The 20,724-nt window shown below is 48.0% G+C and overlaps 1 protein-coding gene across 1 annotated transcript in view; it reads right to left on the reverse strand.

Annotated features, from left to right (window-relative positions):
* Window positions 1-894: 894 nt before the first annotated feature.
* The window catches only part of LOC147604165 (uncharacterized), a 125,945-nt gene continuing 106,115 nt past the window's right edge, over window positions 895-20,724 (reverse strand). Inside the window, exons 11-14 of the mRNA XM_086795298.1 lie at window positions 19,450-19,623; window positions 18,658-19,311; window positions 1,684-1,844; window positions 895-1,517 (exon numbers count right to left, since the gene is read on the reverse strand). Coding sequence (XP_086651424.1) covers window positions 1,428-1,517; window positions 1,684-1,844; window positions 18,658-19,311; window positions 19,450-19,623 — 1,079 coding nt within the window. The 3' untranslated portion in view covers window positions 895-1,427. The remainder of the gene's footprint in view (window positions 1,518-1,683; window positions 1,845-18,657; window positions 19,312-19,449; window positions 19,624-20,724) is intronic.

The following is a 20,724-nucleotide window of genomic DNA, read 5'->3' on the forward strand; positions in this document are numbered from 1 at the left end:
ATGGCGATGATATTCCATGGATACTTGGAATCATCTTTCACCATATTGGAAATATACTAAGCACAAATCTACCTTAACTATCACCAAAGTACACTTTGTGCATAGCACCCTCTAGAAGGATTGCAAAAGCTTGCCATCAACTTGGAAAAATACATGCATTTCCAAAAACCACATTACCTTCACTTAAGTCATAACACTTGCGCTTTTGCAAAACCGAGCCAAAAAAGCCATTTTTAAGGCTTTTATTTTGGATAAGGGTAGACAAATGAATGTGTTTTGAGTCACTTGCATCATCCAACATTGATATATGGGGCGGAGAATTTCGCTTGTGTTAGGTCTAGTTAAAACTTTCTTTTTATGCTTTTACAAGGTTGCTACAACACAATCGCTAAGACTTTTTCCTTTGAATTTGAAGAATAAATGCCAAACATTAATGTTCACAATGCTTTAGAATGCTTGAACTAGGAATATGGTAGGGAGGTGGGATTATTACCCAAAGTGCATAAGCAAATCATTGGAGCAATGTATTCAATACAACAAAGGTGCTTACCACTATGGCATGTACATATTCCGAGGTCAAACAAGGGATGGAGGACACCATACAGAGGCTAATTACACATTGAATCATAGGCTTGTACGGCAAGGACAAGAACTCCTCAACATAATGAGCACCTCATACAAAACTTTGATCCTCCCAAAATCTCACCATCCAGTCAAACAAGAAAGCGCGACCCTTCTAGTTTTCCATCACTAAAAACCAGGCGAGAATCTGCATCCTCAGGCTTGATCAACCACGGCACATCAAGGCTGTGTGGAAGAACTCACCATCGTGGCCTATCTATGAAGTGCTGTAAAGCTAAGGGAAATGGCTCACTATAGTGAGAGTTTCAAACAAGCAAAACAAAAATTGAAATTATCTGTGAACTTTTTGTATAATGTCACATATGCATGTGCTTTACATTACATCACATGTCCATGGATTGCCTACCACTCGGTACACTTTAGAGACACCTACCTTTCCCCTATCTCTCAGTAGCAGAATTAATCCTATACCAAGATTGTCTATAGCAGCTGCAGCCATACATAATTAAGGTCTCATGGGCAGCAACTTTGTACGCATTGCCATGTAAGGTGAGAGGACCATGTTGCATGTGATCTTTCAATGTCCATTCTTGAAGGGTTTCATTCTATCCTGTTTTTCTTTGAGAGTCATGATTACCTATATTGCCTCATTGTTGACCACCCTAGCTACGTGTAACATTGCCTCATTGTTGACATGTAACATTTTGTTGTTGAATATAATTTTTCAGAAAAGCAATGCGATGGGAAAACATCTCACACCTTCCATGGCCACCACTGCTCTAATTTCTTATTGACTGCAACAATGAGTCTTTCTAAACGTTGTGAAGAATGCACCCAAGGAGAAATTAGGAAGGTATCATGCCCCGTGCTTTTTCTAATTTCCTCCTCAGATTGGAATTCTTGTCAATCAGGCGTCTCCTGTGTTTTTGCTCATTCTGCCAAAAAAAGAAGTTATTTGGAGCATGTTAAATGCACAATACATATCAATAGTGTGCATGTGTGTGTGTGTGTGAGCGTGAGGGCTTATACATCTTTTGCAATAATAGTCATAACCATCAAACAGCTAGTATGGAATCTAATCCCTTGACATAACCCCCAGACCTGATAAGCTTGCTGAAGTTGAGTTGTTCTATTAACAACGGTGACTAGTTCTCTTGATCTTTTTTCAAGGAGCTCCTCACAACTATGGATTTTTCTTTGAAGCTGAACACCCTTGGATACCTCTTCCAACAAGAGTCTTTTCATATATACGCCTTGCACAGCTATTCAAAAAAACAAACAAAAACAAAAAATGTTAACAAAATTGCCACCAAAAATAAGATATTTACAGTCTCGAGTGAGGTATTGAGGACCCATACAGAGGATTGCATTATGTGTGTAGAAGTCAAAATAGCAAACGGACTTGTTGCACCCAATTATGTCTCCTGTATGTGAACAAAAGGAGACCCCATGGAGCTGTTTGGACATGCAGGCTTGGATAGGTAGTCACCACCACCCATCCTCAGATGCTCTGACAACAAAAACAGGTGCGTTATGTTTTAAGAGGCCCAAATCAAACTACTCACAAAGTTTCAGATCAACTCCAAGAGTTAGCATGTAGACTGTGCGCTATGTAAGACAAAAAGAATTTATATCATCCAGCCACAGTTGAGGATGGAACCTCGTTTGTGTGATAATAATGCCAGTCAATGTATGAATCATGACATAGTAAGTTTGAGAATGCATAGCCTGTTTACTTGATGGCACAATTGCAAAGAAGAGTGCCTTGAAAGAACTGTCAAGTATTACCTGATGCATGCATGGGGATTGGACAGACATGCAGAATAATGCCATGTCAATGCACTAGTATGTCAATAGTGGTTTGAACTTACATCTTCCATGACGTTATGGTAGAGGTATTTTTTAGCTGGATCCTCACTTCTTAGTGCCATCTTCAGTAACCAGTGCAGAAGGGGTAGAGCTCTGTGCCGTGCTGTGAGCCACCTGACGTGCCGTGCTGTGAGCCACCTGACGAGCACTAATGTTCCCCAACTAGTAGTAAGGGCATGTGATTCGGGAAAGGCAGGTCCTAAGGGCCCCATTGGTAAGTTGTAATGCCTTTAGACAGGAGGACCAAGCCGCCTCTGGGCGGGTTCCAAATTGCAACTCCCCCCCGGCACAGGTAGCCTGAGACAGATCCTAGAGACTCTGGCTCTTGGAGGGCTGACCTTTGACTTGGATTCAGTGGGACCCTGGCGAGTGGGAGTGGACAGACCCCGATAGCCCAGAAAGCCCTACCACCCCCTTTTTCGATACTCAGCAAGGATAGGCCACTGGATCCAGTCGACGGTACTCCCGCTTCAGCAGACCACTGGTCCTCCCAGGACATCTCGCCTAGCTTCCTCAGAGACTACTGGAAGCAACTGTGTGACAGTTTTAGACCTAAGAAGGTCACTCTTTTCCTCTGGCAGGCACGTCACAAGAGTTTAGCAGTTGGCACGTGGCTAGCCATTGGTGGTCGTCCTGCACAGTGCATGAGGTGCACCCACCCATAGGAGTCGTACAGTGACATTGCCTTTGGGACTGCCCCAAAGTGCAGCAGGTGTGGCTGAGGATTCTTCGTCTGTTCACCACCTCTCAGACTACTTCTTGCATCATCACTTGGGGGGCAGTTGCCTGTAAGCACGTTGGTGATGCGCAGATCATGCAAATGATGAGAGAACTCAACTGCCTGCCCCTGGATGGCAGCAGACGCTGACTCCGTATCCCATTCCGTCCCGGTGCTGCACTCAAGGGGAAGGAGAAGATCATCGCACCACTCTTTGGTGTGGAGGGGCCTAGAGTGGTGAAACACCACACAAATCCGAATGGGAGCCACCGTCAAAAATACCAATTCCTTCGACGGGGAGACATCGGAAGAAACTATAATCCACTAGCTGCCCCAGAACCCTGGGGGGGGGGGGGGGGGGGGGGGGCTGGGGACTCTGGCAGGAGAACCCTCACCTGCGAGCCGGCAATGGTCATCTCAACCAGCTCTGAGAAATGATGAATCAAGCAGCATACTGACCTTGCCAGCCGCCGCTCCGGGTCAAGCGCGGCCGGAGGGTGGCGGGAATGCTCCGGAGAGGCGGGAGGGAGGGGGGGGGGGGAGCGGGCTCCGAATGAGACGGGTCAGAGGAAGCTGCTGAGGGGAGGGCGGGCCAGAGGGCCCCATTGGGATCTGGGAACCTGGAGAGGAATCTCGGCGAGGTAACGGCCTCCAAACAGGAGGGGCCAGAGGTGGGTTCCTTGAGGTAACTGGAAGGTGGGGGGGGGGGGGGGGGGGGGGCATCACAGTCGTGTGGCTGCTGAGATAAATGCTCGAAACACTTCTCTGACTAAGCCGTATCCTCCTGTGCTCTGTAAACCTAGCACATTCGGCGGCACCGCTCAGCCCTAGAAGATGCCTGCTGGTGGCTCCGTCTCGGGCCAACGGTTTGCCACTCTCCGGCATAAGTATCAGCCGTGGCCAAATCTTGGTGCTCTCCTGCCTGGGGGATTTGAGCTGGGAAGGAGGGGGGGGGGGGGGGGGGTGTTGTCCTCCTGGACTGACGGCGAGGACAAGCTCTAGCGAGATGTCCCGCATCTGCTTGCATATGAAGCATTGACCTGGGAGACCAGATTACTCCACTCTCTACAAAATAGGTGCTCCCCAGAGGCAAGGAAGAGATATGGCATGCGATACTGTCTCCACGGGAGCTATGCACATACAAAGGGATGGAATCCCAGCCGCCCGAGCAAGAACCAAAGCTGCGGTGGAGGGGGATTCCATTACTCTCCCAATAGCACCACCTATCACCAGGAGGTATTCCTTCCAAAGGCCTAGAAACAGACTGTCACGGGAAATCCTGAAACACCATCTAGAGGGTCGGATGGTTGAGGCCGTGTTGCCACCTCGCAAAGAAGGCCTAGACCGTACGCATTGCGACGGGGCTCAGCTGCATAACTTTGTCCAACGCCGTTGACGAGTCGAACTCAACCTCGTAGTAGCCGCGCCCCAAAGGGTGAATATCAAAATTCTTTCCAAGCGTGCCAAGGAGTCTAGCCTGTAACAGATCCCTGAGCTGTCCGCACACCGGGCGGCTACCCACAATCTTGCATACCAAGGTGGAGGCCTCTAAGGATGCGACTGTTGAAGCGAGGAGCTGGAGGTCTGCTTATGAAAAGGAGAGGCAAGGGATGGCAGCCTTGGTCGGGGATGATGGAGCCTTGGTCGGGGATGATGGAGCAGCTGCCATGGAGTCATCCTGGGGGTTCAAGACTAGAAGAGGCTGAAACTTGCCGAAAGGAAGAGCTTCCCAAGAACTGGAAACCTTCCTTGAGAAAACACTGAAGGGGTGGGGGGGGAGGGGAGTAGTGGAACAGGGAGCAAGAAGGCAAGGAGGGGTCTCAAAAGAAGGATAAGGAGGGAAGGCGGAGCAGCCAGCAGGCGAGGCAGAAGAGGACCACGGGCGGCAAGCAAAACAGAGAGGGGCGCAGGATGGGGGAGGGGAGAGGATGGGTGGGAGGCAGAAAAAGAGGGGGGAAAGGCTGGATGGGGCGGACAGAGGGCAGGAGGCGGGGGGATGCAGGCAGGCATGCAGGCGAGAGGGATCGGAGGGGGGACAGCGTGCAGGCGAAGGGGGTGAAGAGGGCGATGACAGGTAGGAGGGGCGAGAGGCGCAAGGTGCAGAGGGCAGGGCGCAGGTGGGCTGACAGCTTGATGCTTCATATGTTCTACACTACTTGACACGGCTCAACCACGACAATCTTGCCTGGATGATTGAGGCCTCTTCTTTTCATTCTCCAAAGTTCCCATCATGATTATCATCTTCTGAGGCCAAATACCCCCTTTAAGACCCAATCCTGTGAGCACATATGAAATAGTAGTGAGAAGGTCATAGTATGGATTGTGTGGATGCCTTGTCCTGAGAGAGAGAGAAAGAAAGAAAATTATATTAAAGTCTCCAAAAGACCACTAGGGTCTATGCGAGAGAGAAAGAAAGAAAGAAAGAAAGCTGTATTAACGTCTACTAGAGGCCGAACTCGACCTATGAGACAAATCAATGTACAACTGTCAATGTCCTCTGAATGTCCAGAAAAAAAAGGACAAAATGACATGAAGTAAACTATGAAAGTACTGAGCTAGTGGGGGGGTGTGATGGATGGAGCGCTACTGCTAGAGGCTCAGTATGCAACCTATATGCGCAGGGTATACAAGAATGCAATGCAGATCTGTCTATGCGAGAGAGAGAGAGAGAGAGAGAGAGAGAGAGAGAGAGAGAGAGAAATGAAATGAAATGATATATTAACGTCTCTAAGAGGCCATAATGGCCTATGAGACCAAAACTGAGAGTACATCTGAAGTTGGTGTCTCATCAAAGAGAACAACTAAATGAGACTAAAAAAGTACAATAAACTGATTGTCTTACAGTTATAAGATCAGAATTGTAAGACTCCGAGATGATACTGAGTAGAAAATACTGGAAGATATTGGAAAATGTATATCAGGTAGATCCATGTATGCTGATCAGTTGGAGTGTTGCCCTCTCCTTAGATCAAATATCTCCGCCATGGGGCTGTCTAGAATGGAGAGGTCGTAGAAGCGAGGTAGGCGCCTCCGATGCCGAGCAATAATGGCTCTGATCTGGCGATGGTGAGGATGCCGTGGTCGGGATCCTGGTGGGCGTGGCCGACGAGCACGACATAAGATGACTCCTCTATCAATGGTGACTCACTGGAAGCGTGGTCGGTACCCTGATGGCCCAATGGAGGAGGTATCAGGAGGTGTGTGGGCTGGGTTGCTGGTGCTGGTGCCGAAGAAATCTGCCACGGTCCTTTGTCTAGGTACATCATGGCTCGGTCTCCTGTCTGCCAAGAGGGTCTCTTTGTGTCTCCTGAGCTCAAGTAGGAACAATCCCAGCCATCTCTGATCCTCAAACTCCATGACCCTGCGTAACGGCCCAAAACCCTCTCGGTAGAGGCAGTGATATCTCCCTCGGATCTCATAATAGACTTTACATCGGCAAATGTAGTGCTCCTCTGTCTCTGCCTCCTGGTAGCATAGCTGACAAATGCGGTCATCCAAGGTCTGATGCACATATCGCCCTATCTCAATCCGCAGCTAGTGTGATGAGGTCCGGATCTGTCCAATGGCACAACGTATCCCATGTGATAGGTGTACATCCATGTATGTCGGGCGGGTGATAAAATCATCTGGTGAGAGGTGTAGAAAATGGCTCTTGTAATGAGCCATTTTCATGCCTAAGGGCTCAAGGGGACTAGTCCATGTCCTCTCTGTGTCCACTCTGATGATATCCATCCTGATCACGCGGTTTTGCTGTGAGCGGGTGAGATCCAAAAATGGACAATCCAGACTGTACTGAAAGGGTGGTAGTGCCTCTATTTGCAAACCATGTAGGTCAAACCATGATCTCATCTGAGCGTACCAGCAATGAGTATCTCCATCATCTACCAACTGTATGGATGGGGTCAATCACAATCGGGAGTACCTTTGCTGAGGGAGCTCCCATAGCCGCTGTAAAAAGATAACTGCCTGGAATAGAGCCTCGGTCACTACTGGTGCGGCACCCAGCTCAGCTCGAACAATCTCATGTGGTACTGATGATTTGCTCCGAATCATGCGGGCAATCATCATAATCAGTGGTCTCTCCATTTGCCTCCATCCCTCATCCGTCCCTCTCTTAGATCTGTGATGAATGCTGGCTCTTCCCCAACTAGTCGATCATCTTCTTCTTGTGTCCACATATAATCTAGGCATATCAGGATCAGACGTACTGAGTAAGTTGTGCTATTACGCGTGTGGGTGTCCAACGGAGTCTATTCCCACTTGACGGGATTGGTTTGAGTGCAGATAGAGATCTGATAGTGAACCTTGGGAAAACCAAGGTTATGGTGTTTAACACCACACAGGCATGGGTGACGAGATCAGAGCCTCAGTTCACTTTCCGAGGGGAGCCGGTTGAGTACGTCAGGTCATATGTCTACTCTGGAGTTACTTTCACAGGACCGCGTTTCTCCCTGAAGGAGGTAGCAGCAGCTAGATTAGCTTGAGGGCATGTAGCCTTGGGGGCACTTGAGAGGCAGTGTGCACACATACAGTTTCAGGAGCCGCGCACCAATTTATGGCTATTTGATACGCTTGTCACACCAACCCTCCTGTACAGAGCTCCAATTTGGGGGCCCCCCCCTCAATATATGATATATTTATTGGGAGTATTTAACAAATACAATGCTCCATGGGTTCCAAGAACCAAATGATGTCCATGTACAAAAATGAATACAGTACCAAACAAAAAGGTTCGAAGTAGATGTTCGAAGTAGAGCGACCACTTGAGTGGTCCAGTCTCTACGGTCCTGTGCCCTCACTGGACTCCGCGGAGAGCGCCCCACTGGTGTTCCAGGACCACACACAAACAGGCGCTCCCGTACTAACGCCTGGCTCTCCCGATCTCAGCACCTTTGGACCGTGGTTCTCCAAGAGCTTGGACTACCCGGCACCGAACGGCTGTTGCCGTAGAGAGAATTCCTTATCAGATTTATCACAAAGTTCTTAACTTAAATCTGAATTCACTTACTTGTAGCTTGCAGATGGAAGACCAATACCCAGATGTGTCTGTCTGTGTGCAGCTACGAGTGGAGGACACCAAGACACAGCAGCCTGTCGAAGAGGAGGAGAAGGAGCTGCCTGTGTTGAAGGTGTAGCCACTTGAAGAAGGGAGATGCCGCCTATGGAAAGGAGGCACAACCACCTGCTGTGCAGGACATAGCCGCCTTCTTGTGGAGGAGGAGGCGTAGCTTGTCTTGCTGTAGCTGCCTAGTGATGCAGCCACCTGGTGAAGAACACAAAAACCTGTATGGGAGGAGAGGCATGCGCAGTCGCCAGCTGTGGACAGGCGCAGCCGCCTATGGCTGCAAGTGGATGAGTGGTGAAGTCGCCTGAAAGAGATTGAGCAAGAGCCGCCTGTAGGCAGGGCACAACTGCCACCAGTATGCAGAGCACAGCAGCCTTGTTGGTGATGGAGCGCACAGCTGCTTTGCTGAGTAGGCAGCCGCCTGCTGGAGGGTGGCGCACAGTCACCGGCAAGAGTGGACAGCAGGCTGGTAAACAGGCGCAGACACCTACTGAGAGCACAGCCGCCTGAGAGGATGGGGAAACAGTCGCCTGATGGATAAGAGGCGCCTGGCTGCAGCCTGCGCCTCCTGTAGTGCAGAGAGAACAGCCACCAGCTCAAGGACTAGCGCAGCCAACAGAGGGATTGCAGAAGCGCAACCTGTTCAGTAGTAGGTGACCATGCACCCACCCCCACACACACACAAGTCAAGTGTGGCTCCCCCACCTTGGCCCCTAAGTGGGTGCCCACTTTTAAGTGAATGTGAACATATAACCTTATAAAACAAAAGGTTAGAAATAAGATATTAAACCAACATGTGCAATATACTTACCACCTGTTCACATGCAACAAAACTTGTCAGAAGACAGAGCAAACTTCAGGACTCACTGGCAGGCGTCCCCGCTCAGTAAGTGACACGTCAAGCACGCAAACACAAAAATACAAGTCATGCGAAAACAGTTTCAAACATGCAAAACATGAGTGCATGTGCAAATAGTATCATGGACATATCTCCCATTCATGGAACAAGTACAAAATATCTGTCGGCACAAAAATGGTACGACGTAAAACATAAATCCTGGTCTTCCTATGAAGTGACAGTCCCATAGGTAAGACACAGTTCCAGGCACAAGCCTCCCTATGGAGTGACAGTCCCATAGGTAAGAAACGGCACAAATACTGGCTCTTCCATGGCGTGACAATCCCATGGATAGAACATAGTCCAGGTCATACACGGGTGGCACCAGTCTGGCTCCCGTCCATACGACACCTTCCTGCTAACACACGGGTGGCACCAGTCTGGCTCTCGTCCATGTCAAGCAAAAATACTGGCCTCTTCACATGAGACACCGGCCTGGCCTCAAGTGAACAAGACACAAAAATTGGAGATGGACCAAATGGTCGGCCAATTGGTGACATCCCCCGGGGCTTCTAAAGAGTTGTCCTCAACTGAAAAGCCTCAAGATATGCCTGCAACAACTGTGGGTAATCAACAAAATAATCCTCATTTACCCACTTTGCATCAATAGGCAAATAATTCTTAAACTTCACAAGGTATCTCCTGGAAAGCTTCCCTGCAGGTAGCTTTCGCTCCTTGTGAAAAACAATCTGTTCTGGCTGGAGGATCTCCTCAAGCTCATCAATCTCTGACGGATCTTCTGTGACAGGCTCGTCAGGATCTGGACCCACATATTTCCGAAATAGACTCACATGAAATGCATTGTGAATCTTCCAGTGACTAGGCCAAGCAAGCCTATATGACACTTCATTGATCTTCTGAATCACCTTGACGGGTCCATAATAGGGAGGAGAAAGCTTAGGATATGATCCTTCTCGTCCTGGCCTCTTCTGAAGCCTAGCTTTCTCAAATTTCAGCAAAACCCAATCACCTTCTTTGACTTGCATGTCCCTTCTATGCTTGTCAACAGCCATTTTATGCTTATCTTGTGACCTTGCAATGGCTGTCCGTACCTAGCCAAAGGCTACATCCAAGTCATGAACATATTCATCAGCTACAAAAATCTCATCCTTTGTACGAAGGATGGGTGGCAATACCACTCTACCATAAATAATCTCAAACGGAGCCTTTCCCGTGGAGGCATGTATCGTGTTGTTGTAGGCAAACTCAACAAGGGGAAGATACTTCTCCCATGCAGTCTTGTGATCTGCCACATAACATTTCAACAAATCCAACACGGCTGAATTTGCAGCTTCACTTTGGCCATCTGTTTGGGGATGATAAGCTGATGAAAACTCAAGTTTAGTACCCATATTATCAAATAAAGCCCTCCAAAAGAGGCTTGTAGTCCTGGGATCTCTATCCCCAACAATGGATTTAGGCATGCCATGATGCTTACAGATATTAGCAAGAAAAAGCTTTACCATATGATCAGCTTGAATGGTTTTCTTGATGGGCAAGAAATGAGCTTCCACAATGGTCCAAATAGCATCATTCCCATGCTGGGATCTAGGCAAGTCCATAATAAAATCCATAGTAATACTTTCCCAAGGTTGCGAGGGAATAGGCAATGGCTGAAGCAAACCTGGAGGTTTTTGCCTGTCAAATTTCACCTTTTGGCAAGTAATACATGCACGCACATAAGCTTCAATGTCTTTACGCATGCTTGGCCAAAAGAAATATCTCTCAATCATGCGTGTAGTAGGCATGATACCTCTATGACCAGCATAAGGTGGAGCGTGACAATCCTCCATAACCTTTGGACGCAAATCCTTCACCACACATAGCCAATTATCCTTCATAAGATAACCCTCGTTGATAACATGAGAGGCCTGTGAATGACCAGCCATCAAATCAGTCCATATATGGCAAAAATCAGCATCCAAATGATACAAATCTCTCATAGCAGATACGTCTCCATGAGAGGTCACTGAGACTGCAGCTACATAAGGCCTCCTGGATACTGCATCGGCCACCACATTTTTCTTTCCTGGAGTATGCACAATCTGCAAATGAAACATGGAAAGAAAGTTTGCCATTCTCATTTGCTTCTCCGCTGAAAGCTTCGTTTGAGATAGAAAGTATCTCAAGCTTTGATGATCTGTCTTGACTACAAATTCAGTCCCAAGAAGATAATGTTTCCATATCTTTAAAGCATGAATTACAGCCAAGAGCTCTTTCTCATAGATATCCATATGAAGCTCAGCATCATGCAAACGACGGCTCTCGTATGCAACTGCATGCCCTTTCTTGATTTAGGACAGCTCCTATGCAATCACCACAAGCATCACATTCAACTATGAATGACTTGTGCAAGTCAGGAACAATCAATACTGGAGCACATATGATAGCATGCTTGAGCTGCAAGAAAGCATCCTGTTCTTTTGAAGTCCATTTGAAAGTGGTTTTCTTCTTTGTGAGGTCATGTAGAGGAGTGGCTATCATAGCGAAATGCCTTATGAAACGCCTATAATACGAACATAATCCCAGAAAACTACGTACTTGATGTACGTTTTGCAATTCGGGCCAATTCCGAATGGTCTCTATCTTTGCAGGATCCATTGTTACTCCATCTTTGGATACAATATGACCCAAAAAATGAATCTCTGAAAGGAAAAACTCACTTTTCTTGGCATTAATGAAAAGTTTATGCTTCCGCAACTCTTCGAACACTGTGACCAAATGAGTTCTGTGTTCCTGCTCATTCTTGGAGAAAACCAAGATATCATCAAAGAATACTCCTGTGAATTTGCCATGGGGTCGGAATATCCTATCCATCATACGATTAAACGTAGCAGGAGCATTGGTGAGGCCAAAAGGCATTACCAAAAATTCATATAATCCAAAGGCTGTCCTGAATGCAGTTTTAGGGACATCTTGTGGCACCACTCATATTTGGTGATAACCACTCTTCAAATCAAGTCGGCTGAAACAAGCCGAACCATCAAGCTTATCCAAAATATCATCAATACGCGGAATTGGGAATCTATTCTTGATGGTAAGCTTATGCATAAAAGAAATCATATTGGTCTTGTACTCTTTGCGGGGCTCAAGCCTATGATGCCACGGCTTGCCCAACAATACATCACATCCATTTAGTGGTGCAACTAGGAAATGTTCATTATCAAGGTAGCCCTGGATATGTATGCGCAACTTCCCTATCAATGGGGTAACTTGCACCTCTTTACCAACAAATGCAGCTTCGGCTTCAATCTGAGGTCCCATGTTCTCAACCTCAATACCCAATGCAGCTGCCGTTTGCATAGAGATGAAGTTATCGGTTGCACAGTCATCAAACATGAATAAGGCGGGCTGATCCTTGATTTGTCCCCAAGCCTTGCATACCATTCACTCTTTTGCATCATGTTCACTTGCACATCGGGAACTGCATGTACATTAGCCTTGGTCTACTTGTCCTCGTGCTTTGGTTTGCGGTCAAGGCATTGTCGAAACATGTGGTCTTGCCTCTTTGCTACCTCAAGAAAAACATTTTCCCTCCTTGGCATATTGCTCTCTTTGCTCCGGGGTCAAGCCGAATTTGTTCTTCTTTGGGCCCAGATCTTTAGATGAGGTATTTTCAGCTCTACCTCCCTTGTGGGTCTCCCGGAAGTTCTTTTTAGGTGGCTATCCACCTTTTTGCAGATTTGGGACAGCCTTGTCTTTCCCCTTTGAATCGCCTTGATCCTGCTTAATTTTGAGCACCAATTGCTCCGTAGCAAGAGCAGAAGCTGTGAGCTGTTGCAAAGTATGTTTCGGGTGCAATTCAATGCACGAACGATATGCTGGTTGCAGTCCGGAGCGAAACTTCCTCTTTCTTTCATCTTCCGTGATTTGCATAAAAGGAGTTACTTCCAGCAACACTTTCCAAAACTTATTGACATACTGTTGCACGCTTTCATTATCTCTTTGCTCAAGTTTGTCCCACTTTTGGATGAGAGTTTGCTCCGCATTTGGTGGCAAAAACTGAGCATAGAATCTATCCTTAAATTCCTTCCAGGTGCAAATGGGGTCCTTGGTGATCTTTTCAGTGATCCACCAATGAGCAGCGGTCCCTTTCAAAAACATGCTAGCATGGCGTACTTTTGACTTCTCAGTGAAGTCCTCATCGCTAAAGGCAATGTCAAACTGTGCAACAAATGCTAACACTTTGGAAGCATCATGCTCTCCATGAAAAACATCAAACTTAACAGATTTGTCACCTGCTTTAAATTCCTTGAGCTTTCTGGCATGAGGCTCATGGTCTTCTCTTTTTCTTTTCCCCTTTTCCAACGGGGCAGCCCTATCTGCATGGGCTCCATGGGTCATCATAGAAGTTTCATGAGGCACGGTGGCATGTGCTCCACGAACTTGAGAGTCAGATACATGTGACTTTCCTGCATAAGACAATGTCTCTCCATGAGACAACTCAGTGGGCAAAGCTCTTCTAGTTGCAGACCTGTCACCCCTACCATGGGATACATGTCTTGAATGCATATGACTTTCATGCCCTCCATGAGCACTAGCATACATATATCTGTCAGGCTTTGTGCCTTGTGGAGAAGATGCATGACGAGAAGTGACTGTCACCTCTTCCTTTTGCATAAAAGACCTCAACCTTGGAGATGCGGGATCTCCATGCTTCAAGCAAGGTGGATTTCTGAATTTCAGCTCTCCGTCGTCCCCCTCTTTGATGTCACCTTTGCGGAGGAGGTAGGAAAGTGCCAATTCCCTTGGCTTCTTGCCCACTTCCCGTGCCATGGACTCAAAAGTTACATCTACCATTGCATCAGCTTTCCTAGCTTCAATGGCACTTTGCACATGGGGATCTTCATGCAAAAATTTTAACTCTTGCTCTTGTGCCTGCAAAAGCTTTCTCGTATGTTCCATTTCAGCCCTCTTTGCATCAGGCTCTTCTTCTAGCATGACTGTCTTTCCTCGAGACAGTTGACCCTTTGATTCACTATCATTAACCCTTTCAAGGGGCTTGTGCCTTCCTCTCGCAGAGCATCAGAACCACGAGAGGCACTAGATGGACCCCTCGAATTAGGCACTTCCAAAGGGTTACCTTGGCTGTCCATTGTGTTAAGTGTGCTAGAAGCGGGGTGTCCAATACACAGGTTCGTTTCCCCACTAGGAAGAGGGAAACAACCGTGCTCTGATACCAATGGAACCAATCCCGTCAAGTGGGAATAGACTCCGTTGGACACCCACACGCGTAATAGCACAACTTAATATCACAATTTGAAATGGACAACTTAATAACAACTGGAATTTGAAATGAAATGAAATGAGATAGATGGACACCAGCACTGGAGCCGGAACGGGCCAACCCCCCCCTCAATATATGATGTATTTATTGGGAGTATTTAACAAATACAATGCTCCATGGGTTCCAAGAACCAGATGATGTCCAGTACCAAACAAAAAGGTTCGAAGTAGATGTTCGAAGTAGAGCGACCACTTGAGTGGTCCAATCTCTACGGTCCTGTGCCTTCACTAGACTCCGCGGAGAGCGCCCCACTGGTGTTCCACGACCACGCACAAACAGGCCCTCCCGTACTAACGCCTGGCTCTCCCAATCTCAGCACCTTTGGACCGTGGTTCTCCAAGAGCTTGGACTACCCGGCACCGAACAGGTGTTGCCGTAGAGAGAATTCCTTATCAGATTTATCACAAAGTTCTTAACTTAAATCTGAATTCACTTACTTGTAGCTTGCAGATGGAAGACCAATACCCAGATGTGTCTGTCTGTGTGCAGCTACGAGTGGAGGACACCAAGACACAGCAGCAGCCTGTCGAAGGAAGGAGGAGGAGCTGCCTGTGTTGAAGGTGTAGCCACTTGAAGAAGGGAGATGCCGCCTATGGAAAGGAGGCACAACCACCTGCTGTGCAAGACACAGCCGCCTTCTTGTGGAGGAGGAGGCGTAGCTTGTCTTGCTGCAGCCGCCTAGTGATGTAGCCGCCTGGTGAAGAACACAAAAACCTGTATGGGAGGAGAGGCATGCGCAGTCGCCAGCTGTGGACAGGCGCAGCCGCCTATGGCTACAAGTGGATGAGTGGTGAAGTTGCCTGAAACAGATGGAGCAGGAGCCGCCTGTAGGCAGGGCACAGCTGCCACCAGTATGCAGAGCACAGCAGCCTTGTTGGTGATGGAGCGCACAGCTGCTTTGCTGAGTAGGCAGCCGCCTGCTAGAGGGTGGCACACAATCACCGGCAAGAGTGGACAGCAGGCTGGTAAACAGGCGCAGACACCTGCTGAGAGCACAGCCGCCTGAGAGGATGGGGAAACAGTCGCCTGATGGATAAGAGGCGCCTGGCTGCAGCCTGCGCCGCTTGTAGTGCAGAGAGAACAGCCGCCGGCTGAAGGACTAGCGCAGCCAGCGGAGGGATTGCAGAAGCGCAGCCTGTTCAGTAGTCGCCTGGGAGAACATGCGCAGCCAGTTCAGCACCTGCCTGGGTGCCACGAGGAGGAGCAGACTGAAGGATCAAGCATACAGCCTGAAGCGGAGGAGATGTTCGCTGCCTTTTCACGTTAGAGGTGGTGGCTCCTTTTTGTAAAGGTTGGAGGGGGAGTTGCACGACTAGAGCTGGTTGGCTCCCCATGTTTGCATGTGGGCGGCCAGTTCCATGGTGGTGTGGGTAGGTGACCATGCACCCACCCCCACACACACACAAGTCAAGTGTGGCTCCCCCACCTTGGCGCCTAAGTGGGTGCCCACTTTTAAGTGAATGTGAACATATAACCTTATAAAACAAAAGGTTAGAAATAAGATATTAAACCAACATGTGCAATATACTTACCACCTGTTCACATGCAACAAAACTTGTCAGAAGACAGAGCAAACTTCAGGACTCACCGGCAGGCGTCCCCGCTCAGTAAGTGACACGTCAAGCAGGCAAACACAAAAATACAAGTCATGCGAAAACAGTTTCAAACATGCAAAACATGAGTGCATGTGCAAATAGTATCATGGACATATCTCCCGTTCATGGAACAAGTACAAAATATCTGTCGGCACAAAAATGGCACGACGTAAAACATAAATCCTGGTCTTCCTATGGAGTGACAGTCCCATAGGTAAGACACAGTTCCAAGCACGAGCCTCCCTATGGAGTGACAGTCCCATAGGTAAGAAACGGCACAAATACTGGCGTGACAATCCCATGGATAGAACACAGTCCAGGTCATACACCGGTGGCACCAGTCTGGCTCCCGTCCATACGACACCTTCCTACTAACACACGGGTGGCACCAGTGTGGCTCCCGTCCATGTCAAGCAAAAAACTGGCCTCTTCACATGAGACACCGGCCTGGCCTCAAGTGAACGAGACACAAAAACTGGAGATGGACCAAATGGTCGGCCAATTGGTGACATGCACAGAAAGCCTGTAATGCATCCAGGTGTCTCTCTAATCCCTCCGGAGAGTCTGAGATTAGAACAATATCATCAACATAGAACAAGATGGGTATCAACACCCCTGCCAGGCATGCCCCTGGGCCTCCCAATCTATCTACATAATCGGAGACCACATCAATGTACAGTCCAAAGAGGGTGGGCGATAGTAGCAGGCATCCCTGCTTCACCCCTATCGTGCTGGTCACCATATCGGATAGTCCGCTTCCGCCTGGAGCTCGGACTTTGCCTGTCACACAAACTCATACAAAGCATATATCCCCCACTGCATATCCTCGGGTACCTCAATGTCATGCAGTCTGTGCATAAGCCTAGCACGTGGTACGGTATCGAAGGCTTTGCGAAAGTCCACAAAGCAGCAGTATATCCTTCTCTTTTGTGCCCTGCCCTCTTAAATAAGTGCCCGAAGTGTCAGTATGTGATCCAAGGTAGTAAATCCTCTCCTGAAGCCGGCCTGTCCATGTGCTCGATGACCATGCCTCTCTGACCAGCGGCTCAACTCTGACTCCAATATAGAGCCATATAGTTTGGCCAAGTAATGACCAATCATGATCGTCCTGTAATTGCCTGGTACCATGAGGTCCCCACTCTTAAAGAGTGGTACAATGATATGCTCTGTCCAACTTGCCGGGAAACCCTCACAAATGGCACGATTAAACACATGTATGATGAGCGGAGCCAAAGTGTCGTGCGCATATGAGAAATGCTCTCCAACTAGCCCATCATGATCCTGTGCCTTTCCATTCTATAACCTGTCTATCGCATCTAGCACCATCCGCATAGTAAAAAAGGTGCTGCTAGCCGGTCTAGCTCATAATGGAGGGGGGGTGGGGGGCCGTCCTGGTGCATCATATAGCTCTCTAGCATAAGTATGCCATGCCTCAAGTGCAATAATCGGAGTACCAGGCTATCTCTCTTGAAACATCTCCCATGCCCTCTTGCTGTCCTTCCCCAGGAAGAGTTGGTAGATCTCCTCCTCTAGCTTAGCCAGGTAGGCTCGTTTCTTCTTCCGCACAAGGCGCTGAAAGATCATCCTGGCCTGTCTGTGTGTGTGTGAGTCCCAATGGCAATCTCACGCTGTAGCTGTGCTCGTGTCTCACGACACTCATCATCATACCAACTGTTCTGTGGGGCGGGGGGGGGGGGGGGCGATCATAGTGCAGGGAAACGCATATGAAGCGGATGCATGTAGTACACCAGCCAATCCTCTCGTGATCTTGTCTAGAGGGCTATGCGGGTCTAAACCAAACAAGCCATTAGATACTACATCTCGATAAACCTTAACTGTCTCACGTGTAAACTGATATCTCGGGTACCCAGGTAGATGAGTGGCAGGCCCATCTCTCGGGGATCTACCTAGTGTGAAACTTAGGTATGCATAATCGACTGCTATGCCAATGGGCCTACTGGAAATCGTGAAACCCCGCACATCAAGTATCAATGAAGGAGATCCCATCAAGTAGTCCACTGTGCTCGCTCCCCCTTTAGAGTTCCAGTGTGTGAGAGCATCTGATCCTTGCCATCTCGATAGGCCATTGTATATGACCAACCCATGTGCTCTCCCGAGTGTGAGAAAATGCCTGCCATAATCTGTAATCTCCCCCTCATCCTGTGCTGATCTCTGCAGCCCTAAATCCTTTGCCGTGATCTCCCGGTACATAGCCTCTTGAGTATCATACAGCTCTGTCTGCTCTGTGCCTGTACGTGCATTAAAGTCTCCCAATAGTAGTATGTCTCCCATGCTGGCAAACCTCATGATATCATCATATAGTGGCATATAGGGCGACTCTCCTGATGGTGCAAACCTGGAGTGGGCTGGGGGAAAGTAGCATACCGCCACATATAGCTCGCAGAGCCCCTCTCTGCATCTTCGGACCCACATGTACCTCGCATCTGCATCTCTATGTACCATGCCGCAAGAAAGACATGGATTCCTCAGGCATAGAGCCTGCTGGCCAATGCACAGCTAGAAGGTCTGAACCCTGGAATCTATCTAAACATAATTAAACTTTCAAATAAAAAGAGAGAGGGATCTTTGAATCTTACAACCAGTTAATAAGGATATCTAATAAGATCATAATGGCTCACTTACCAGCAACACTTTCAAGAAACATGACATCTTGCAGGGGCCCATTCTCATAAACACCACCAAAAACAACCAGACGATTTTTGTCAAGAGTCATCGTGTGCAAAGATCGTCCAAACATTGTTCCACCACCTCCAATATCATTTGAAGGGCTTACACTCGGTTTCAACAGATCCCAAGATCTCCACAAATTTGTATTGATATCAAGACTATAAACATCTTCAAGATATCTATCTCCATCATATCCTCCATAAACCACCAGATGTTCCCCAACAGCTTCTAACGCATGATGCCGTCTAGGAGTTGGTCCCTCTCCTTTAGTGCTGAGACAATCCCAAGTCAAACTTTGCAAGTCTAGGACCTGAGTATCAGAAAGATGTGAGGTACCATCAAACCCTCCAAAAATATACATTTTATTTCTGATAATTGCTGCTCCATGCCCGCGACGTGATGAAGGTGGAGTTCCAAAACACTCTGGAGACGTCCATGACATTAAGTGCAAATCTAAGATCCAAAACTCGTTTAGATGCCCACTACCTGTACTATAGCCACCAAAAACCACCATGTATCTTCCTTCTTGATATAAGCAGCTAGTATGTTGAGATAATGGAGATGGTGATGCACCCATGGAGTGTCTTGGTTGTGACCAGCTGCAAGAATCTGGCAAAAAAATTGTTATTCAATTATATCCATTTGTATCCCCCAAGATCAATAAATTGCACAATCAGAAACATTGTCTATGCTACTGAGAAAATGAATCATGTCTGTGAGTATTATAGCAGCATTTAGTATACCCACATCCATCATTTGAAAAAGATAGGACTGAAATCTCAGCGGATTGCAAACAGCCATCAAAACCACCAAACACAATCACTTTGTTCTCGAATGCACATGCTGTGTGATTCCAAGATGGACGAGGAAATGCACTGCCCGTTTCAGCAGAAACGGCTGGAATCCTCCATTTCTTTAGAGCTGTCATAATTGGAAACATAAAATGCTTTTAATGATCAAGAAGGGGGGAACTTTGCCATATGAAACGGGGAAAAACAGCATGCAACGAAACATAACTCAACACCCCTAGCACCTTTGCAAAATCAACACTCCTAGCACCAGGGAAAGTGCAGTCGTCACATTTAAAAATTAAACACAAATCCAGCTCCTTTCCCCTTAATAGACACACTCCTGGGTTATGTAGATAAGTACAAGAATGGCGCTGAGCCCTTTGGGCTGGACTTTTGTTTCGTGTGTATATAACTAGATTACATAACCCTGAAACTCAGCTGATTGCATTTCGAGCTTGAGCTCCGCCTGTACCTGTGCGAGCCCCCCTGCACCCTTGCCCTTGCCCTTGCCAGTGAGTCCCCATCCCAACCCAGCACCTTCTTATCGCCCCCTGCCTCCGCCTCCTTGCTCCGGCTGCCTGCATCACAGAGTCACTTGGACAGCCAGACTCCCCACGCTCCAGATACTTGTAGCCTCTCCGGAGAACTTGCCCCATCAGTTGGCAATCCCCCACCTCAACCACTCATATTTCCTTTACAGGTGAAGTTACCCGGTCTCCCAGGCTAGTGCTCCATCTATCGCCAAATGGGACACCTTGCCCGCGCTTGCCCCCGCGCCACACTAAGGCACCCTGGGCATCTGGTGCTTGCGGTTCCAGGGGCAAAGTCCCTGCCTAGCCCTCACTACCAACCCCCCCCCTCTCTCTCTCTCTCTCTCTCTTCCCCTCCCCCGGAGCTGCTTCACCCTCGAGGAGTGAGCCCAGCGGCAGTGGCAATTCTCAATTACATCTAGACTGATAACTAGAGTGAGGGCACTCCCCCACCGCCACCAGGGCGCTCTCCCTGTTGAAGAGCCTCACCCAAGCAATTCTCAATTACATCTAGGGTGATAAGGGTAAAAAATAACTATAAATTTAACTCATGTTACTTGTCCATCTTTACCGATTGAAGCTTGACAAGGGTTCGTACCAAATAGGTGCTCGCTAGCAAGGTCTTTCTCATGCATAGGTATGGTTTGGGTGACAAAACAAGTATCATGAAGCATTTTTCAACGGAAAATCTAGACCGAATT

The sequence above is a fragment of the Cibotium barometz genome, chromosome 62 (genome assembly GCF_041138505.1).
Source record: "Cibotium barometz isolate CiBa-2024 chromosome 62, ASM4113850v1, whole genome shotgun sequence".
Lineage (NCBI taxonomy): Eukaryota > Viridiplantae > Streptophyta > Polypodiopsida > Cyatheales > Cibotiaceae > Cibotium > Cibotium barometz.